General features: G+C 41.1%; 1 protein-coding gene across 1 annotated transcript in view; it reads right to left on the bottom strand.

Moving 5' to 3' along the window:
• Positions 1-5,459, bottom strand: part of shroom4 (shroom family member 4) — a 70,315-nt gene extending 64,856 nt beyond the window's left edge. The window contains 1 exon segment of the mRNA XM_088073326.1: positions 5,170-5,459. Within this exon segment, the coding sequence (XP_087929452.1) occupies positions 5,170-5,292 (123 nt within the window). The 5' untranslated portion in view covers positions 5,293-5,459.
• Between the last annotated feature and the right edge of the window lie 2,056 nt (positions 5,460-7,515).

Here is a 7,515-nt window from a genome sequence, read left to right as displayed (position 1 = left end):
CGTCCAAGCAATAAGTGCATCATGAGACCTAAGAAACATCAAAACATGCAAAAAGATTCATAAAGGATAGATGACATTTTTAGTGGGGGAAACCACATTATCCAACAACCACCAAAGACATAATACAAAATTCGATGAAATGCCAATGTTTTTCCTATCAAAAACAAAACAAGAGGTTCAGCTCAGTTAAAGTTTTCATCATGAATAACCAAAGTTACCTCCCAACGTGGGTCAGTAGTGTGCTGTTGGTTTCAGTGGTTAGACAGCCTGGGAGATTATCTCATTGTTGGCGGTTTGACTGAGAGGAGAATAAAAATGGTGATGAATCCAGCTTTGTAGGACATGCAGACCACAAAGAAGATTGTGTGGTGCTTAGCAGGGAGTTGCCAAGCTAGTGGTCAGCTAATACCGGTCTTGGCTGGATGGTGACCTGTAGATTTGTGAAACTCGGTATTCTTGCCTCGCTGTTTTATGGTGTGACCACACTGTGGTCAAGGTGTGGTTTAGCACAAAAAAACTTGGTTAAGGTTAGTAAAAGATAACGTTTGGGCTAAAATGATCACTTGAAGCCATGGATGAATTACTGAATGGGTCTACAGGGCCAAAAGTGTCAGTTGGCCCCTTGGCCTTCACTTGAAAAATGTCCCTCAAATGGGCATGTACCGACCAGGATGAGATTCAAAATGACCACAAAAAGACACAAAATAAAACAAAACTACAAGGAGACGCAAAATGACCAAAAAGGTCACAACAATATCTCACAGAGACACAAAATTACCTCAAAAGGACAAAAAAATAAGACTGTGCCTGACTCAGAATTATGCCAGTCGAGTCAGATTTGGCTGTTCAATACAAATATTCGACGTTTTCCAAACTAATTTTTAAGTCTGAACAGGCTGAGTGGTGTGGTTTAGTGTGACGGCGGCATTCATGTCATATAGTAAACAAGCTAAGGCACTAACGACGGATCGCAAATGTGCCACAACATTTTTTGCCGACGCTAGATATCACCATTAAAAAACACCGTCTACCATCTAGACACAACCACTAATACACACTAAACAGACTGAACCTGTTCCCTTAGGTGGAAAGTGAATGTCATATTGGTTTGTGGAAGATGTTGTTTAAGGTAGTTTCATTTTTTTAATTGAATGAAGCCTTGTTTTATCTTTGACTTCTAAAACATATATAAAAAATATCTCAGTATAAAATATCTTATATTCATTGTATCAAATTAAAGGCAGTAACAGTTGTCATCTCCATAATATACACACATAAACTGAAAATAATGGAAATAATGAAGGCTGCACACAGGCTCTGCTCTGCTTCAGTCCACTCAAACAGACTCATGTACAACATGCAGACTCTGATGTTCATTTAGATAGCAGACATGTCTGGTCTGCAGAGGTCTAGAGTCCAGACAGTTCACATGAGCACCTGGGATCCATCAAAACAATTGTGACTGATTCTGAAACTAACAACATTAATTTCGATTAATCACTGCAGGACAAGGGCATAACCCTACTGCATTGTGAAATCATCAGACAGTGAGGTTTACTAACAACACTATTTTGGATGTTTTATGGCAAAGGATGATTCACATTATTTCAGATGCCAAACTGTCCCATGGGAGCACAGTCTTTAAGTCAAGGACTGCCTAAAAACTGAGAAAAAGAGAAACAAAAATGTCCTCATTAGAATTCACCAGAGAGCTCACAGAAGATCATGAAAACACATATTAAAGTGAGACGTTCAACAGCAGCTATTCTGTCAAACCAACCAATGAAAGGAACTCAACGCTCAGTCAACAGAACGACCACATTTGACAAAGAGGACATAGGAAATGTCACCAAGCATGTGAATGACAACTGTAGGTTTTTAGATGATAAATTACCCTAAAAACATGGCTGCATGTCCTTAACTCCGGTAACGTGTATTCTTATTTCGAAGCCACCACAACAACATTTATACATTATGTCACTACAGTTGGGTCGATAACAAACCGATTAAAAAATTTTCACACTGGCCCAACCTGAATTGTCACAAACCACATTTAAGCTTTGTCTGACTGGCAAATAACTTGCCAACTCATTGAAAGGCTGAGTCACTGAATGGCTGACTGAGTAACAAAGCTAATAACTGACTGGCTAGATAAAACCTTAACCTCACCATGTCATCACACAGCTGATCCATGGCTGAAAGGAAAACAAATATTCAAATCAGATTATTATGAGCAGTGCACATGTATGTATGCACAATATCTCCACACCAATCCACACACACCCTACAGTGGTAATTTGTTATGCTCCCGGAGGAATGTTGACCAAATGGCTTATATCCCTCTGCTGTCTCAGACTCTGGAAGCCTCCCTTCCCCCTCCAGCAGCGAGCACAATTGCAAAAAGGGCCACAAACACACACACACACACACACACTCCCCCCAAAACATGGACATTCTGAAAGGGCAACTGGAGACTTTTTATGCACTCTATGTCTCATGCACATGTTGCATAACTGCCTCAAAAAACAGCAGACTCACTCTTTCAAGGACACACTGGTGACTGGCACTTGCATGCACAAAATACTTTGGCATATACCTGTGAGATGTAGCTACGTCATACAGGGCTTCAAGTCACAATCACTCGAATAATTGTTAATAAAATGGAGGTATTCCAGGCACTTCTGACTGGGAGGAGACCCTCAACCCGCTGGAAGAATTATAGATATAACTAATCTGGCCTTTGATTTCACACATCATGACTGATTAGACCCAATCAGGGAATGTCAGGGTCTGCGTCATTGTTTTTAAAAAAAATTCCATGTCCAGCCCCAGAGTTTCCCACACATTCATCAACTGATGGTGGCCAATCAAGATAATCACATCTGCTGACACTTATTTATTTTGTATTTTTGAAACATTTTCATTATATGTATACTATTTGGTTATTCATAAAACCAAACTCTTTGAACGCATAGCATACTCTGGGCACAGACGGAGCAGGAGATCACCACATGCAGTGAAAGTGAAAATTAACCATTCACTCAACTGAGTCTAAAATTCTAAAATTCACCGCTTTTGCGGCAGTTACTCCTCTAATCCATCAATACTACCTGATCTGATCAGCTCTGATCAGATCGCCTGATCAATTCTCCACCCCATGGCTCAAACTCTACAAACTGCTGCTGAGGAAAAAATAAACTCATTGGGCCAAAAGATGTGGAAAACAGCTAAGTAAATGGACCATGAGCTAGGATTACTGTCAAATAGACACGTATATGTAAAAGTGAAACATGAATTAGTGTTTTTATTAATCTTCTGTGTAAGTGCTTTGATGAATGATCAAGCAGCTATACTGAAGGTCCTCAGCTCTCAGATATAAGAGGATTACGACTGTATTCTGCTGTGGTCCGTACACACAGCTCTGTGTAGAGGCTGGAGGAAACTCTCCACACCTAAACCACACTACACACTCTTATATACCCACACACACACACACACACACCTCAACTCTACCTTTAATCTGTGTTTCTGTCTTTCTCCCCTTTCCTTCAAGGACTAAACACTTAATCATTAAACAGTTTTCGGCACCACATTTTCCTGTCTAGCACTAACCGCCTGAACTACTTTATTGTGTGTGTTTTTACTAGCCACTGGACACAAAACAGCTATGGAGCACAGTTTGATTTTTATCTCCTTTAGCAGTCCCAGTCACATTTTCCCAGGGGCTGTGTTACTGCATGTGTGACTTGGTGTGTGTGTGTGTGTGTGTGTGTGTGTGTGTGTGTGTGTGTGTGTGTGTTTCCAGATGACTGAGCCAGGCTTTTCCATTCCCCCCGCTGTGGTGCTGTGGTGAATATAGAAGTACTCTGGCCAACATTTACACCACTGCTGCTGTGACTTTTCAACAGAGTGAAGAGTGAGAGACAGTGAAGGAAACACTGAGAGAGAGAGCAGAGGTTGGATGTCAGACGGCCTACTTATGCACCGGACTGAACACACACACAGACCACCTCCAGCAGAACACACACCAATAATTACTTGCAGTAATTCAAAGGAACCCTCCTTATTTCCAGCAGCTCACCGCCTGCAGCGTGAAAGCGTGAGAAGAGGCCGGTAGGAAACGGTGCCCCCCACAACTTTATCACACAAGACGAGGTCACATCTAAATCTCTGACAAAGCTCTCAACCTCCCCCAAAACACACGTGAAATTAACCTCCTAGAGATCTGCAGACATAACATACACTGTCAATCTGTACATCCATCAACAGCCATACTTATTGGTTACTTCTTTGCAAAACAAGCTGGTGTAAATGTAAGCTGTTGCAACAAAAAGAGTCAACAAGCGTGAAGCAATTCTAAGAATTTATCATCACACAATCACAATCTTTCTTTTGAAGGATTCTCCAAGACACATATTTCTACTCCAAACTCAGCCATCTGAAGTGGTTTTAGTCATCTGTCAACACTTGGGCATTTTTACCTTCCAGTGAATGAAGTGACAGGAAGATGAACAGAGCCCCATTTTGCCAGGGATCTCCCCTGGGAACCCCTTTTAGCACCTCTTTGACCTCCGACTTAAAAGTCCAGCCGCTGCTTTACATTATATAGTGCTTCTTCTCATTCATAGACAGTGACAGCTGACAAAAATCAACTGGTCCGGATATTTTGCTTGTGCTTTGGACAATAACTTTTTATTCCCTGCAGGAAAGGAGGAGGAGGAAGAGCAGACCTCGCTGTGCAGAAATCAGAAAGTACAGAAGGGGATGCAGGAAAAGCAGTCTGCAGAGTTTTTTTTTAGGACTTTTTGGGTTGAAAAGTTTAAACCATAGGGAGCAGCAGCCAAGCAGGCTGAGAAGCACGTATGAATGAGAGAGCAGTCAGCCTGCAAAACTAACCACAATTGCTGTTTTTGGTGGAGCTGGAGTGTTGCAACAACCACATACTTACAAAATAAACTTCTTACAGTCAATTTGAATGGACTGTTGTGCAAATATGAAACCAAGTGTAAATATATACAGAAATATTAAGAAAATATCATACAATTTGTAAAATATCGCAGTATTAACTCTCAGAAAATACACTGGAAGCAGTTAAAGGCAGTTTTAGGTCACTTAAATCAGATTTTTTTGTGCATATATTAATAATGTCAATTGTCATGGTCAACTTACTTTAGTGATGATTAGCGGCTCGCCGTGCTCGAGCCCTCCTTTCAGCGTGAACCCCCAAGGCGCGCCCCCGCTCAACTGGACCTGAATGTGGTGGAAAGAGACGAGCTGCTCAACCGTTTCCATCCTCTCCCTCCGCTCCGTTTATCCGGTTAATTTCTTCCCGACCCTCTCTCTCTGTCGGTGTCTTAGCCTGGCTTCAACTGTTGCTAGCTAGCGGCGCCGGTAGCGGTCCCTCGGCGTCTCCATCACCGCTAACAACAACAAGATCTGGATGGATGGGTGGAAGGACGGAGTGAGTGGAATAGGGGGAGGGAGGAAAGTTTTGGCTAATGTCAAGTTTGACAAAGTTATGCCAAAAAGATGCCAGTTGTAACTTCCGGTCAAGGGCTTTAACACTGACAAAAATAAACTTTAGCGCATTCTACACTGCCTGTCTCAGTTCATACTTTACCACATGACTCCATTTATTATTTAATTTAATACTTTACTTACCTATTCCCCCAAAACGAACAGGTATAACGCTTATATTTTGACATTAAGTGACTTACTTCCGGTTGTTTTGCCAGCTTGACGCAGCTTAAAACTTTGGGAAAACTTTGGGACTCGAGGTACGTGGCTCCGCCCACTTTTCGAACGGTGGGATATGATTGACAGCACGGTCAGCAAATAGCAGAGAGGCTCTGGTTGAACGCGTCCAATCAAAAGCGAAGAGGGGGAAGGGCTTCGAGCGCAACAGCCGCTGTATTGTAATAACATCAGGCAGGCTCACGGCGGCAACTTCAACCAAATAACAGTAACAGAAGCGAGTGGCTGGCCTCTCATTTGAAACAGGAAACCGGCCACTTTGCCACCAACCCCTGCAAAAACTATCATGAGTTCATTTGTTGACCATATGCCGAATTTATGCCCAGACAAAAAAAAGATAATTTCAGTGCTAGAGCATAACTATTTATGAAGGCTATTGTGAAAGTATAACAGCAAAACTGTAAATCACACAGGAGAAAGGTGTTATTTTGGATAACGAATATCATAGGATATCACAGGAGATTGAAGAAATACTTCAACCAGCTTTGGAGTAAAGTAACTCAGGTGCTAGTGGTGGAGTGCAACTAAGTACATATATTTAAGTACAGTAAAATGCAATTGTAAGGTACTTCTACTTCATATTAAATAATTGTTTTACCTTTGCACCTCTTGTTTGCACTTTTTCTATTTTAATGATTTTTATTTTAACATTGTAAATCATTTGGTCATTAATTAAATGTACAGATTAAGATTTTACATTCTAAATCGCCGCAATGTTACAGATTAAATTTCACAACAGCATATAGATTAAGTTAAAAGTAGCACCAACTTGACGATTGTAAAAAGCTGCTTACACACAAATACAGTTGGAGTTGGGTCTGTTTATCTGGCCTGATTCTGGGGCGTCATTCATCCAAAATCTCAGCCAAGTCGGGCAACCAGATGTGACCCGACTTATTTCTCCCAGAGTGCAGAGTTTGGGCCAGTGCTGGGCCTGGTCATTTTGGTTGCCTGGGTACATAATAAATAGTTTTACACTTGCATAATGCGTACTTTTACTTTGGCTATAAGTAGTTTCACAATGTGGTAATGAGCTTCTCTTCGGTAAAATAATTCTCTCTCTTCTAGCTGAAAGCAAATATTGTCAAAGCTTTCATTCATCCACACTGCAGACCTGCAGTATCTACAACTACAGTACTAATACAGGCCAACAACAACATCTGTAATCACGTCCCACACATTTCTAAACCCTTACCAGTTGTACCAGCCTGCTGGTCTGACGACCATATTAAGAAACGTTTAAACAAGCTGTCTCAAGCTCTCAAAATGAGCCAGAAATAGGGCTTGAAACGATACGTTTATTATACATTTTTATCGTTTTCTGAATGTGAATCCAAACTTTACTTGATCCCTAATGGGGCAAATCGTATACATGATAATTTAGCTGACAAAAATGTTTCTGTTTTCTAATCAAACTTCCTTGGATTGCTATTAAAGCTGCATTAAACTGTGTGAAAATTATGCAAAAAAGTGGAGTGTTCTGGGAAATGAAGTTGAAACAGTTACCTCTGCAAATTTCTTTACCTTATTTAACTTCTTAAATGTGCCCCTACAGCCATTTGCTGCAGTCCCCCAATAGTTTGTAGCTTTCCCACACTCTCCCTGCAGACTGAAATGATTGGGATTGTAGATAATCACTGTTGTGGAATGTCACCACGCTGCAGTGCCACTTAACTGAGTGTGTGTGTGTGTGTGTGTGTGTGTGTGTGGCTATCTTTGAGTGTGTCAAGAGAAAGAGCAAGTTAAAGAGGGAGGATAAAG

The sequence above is a fragment of the Plectropomus leopardus genome, chromosome 23 (genome assembly GCF_026936395.1).
Source record: "Plectropomus leopardus strain MGB_pleo_1.0 chromosome 23, ASM2693639v1, whole genome shotgun sequence".
NCBI lineage: Eukaryota > Metazoa > Chordata > Actinopteri > Perciformes > Serranidae > Plectropomus > Plectropomus leopardus.
This window is presented reverse-complemented; position numbering and strand designations above follow the sequence as displayed.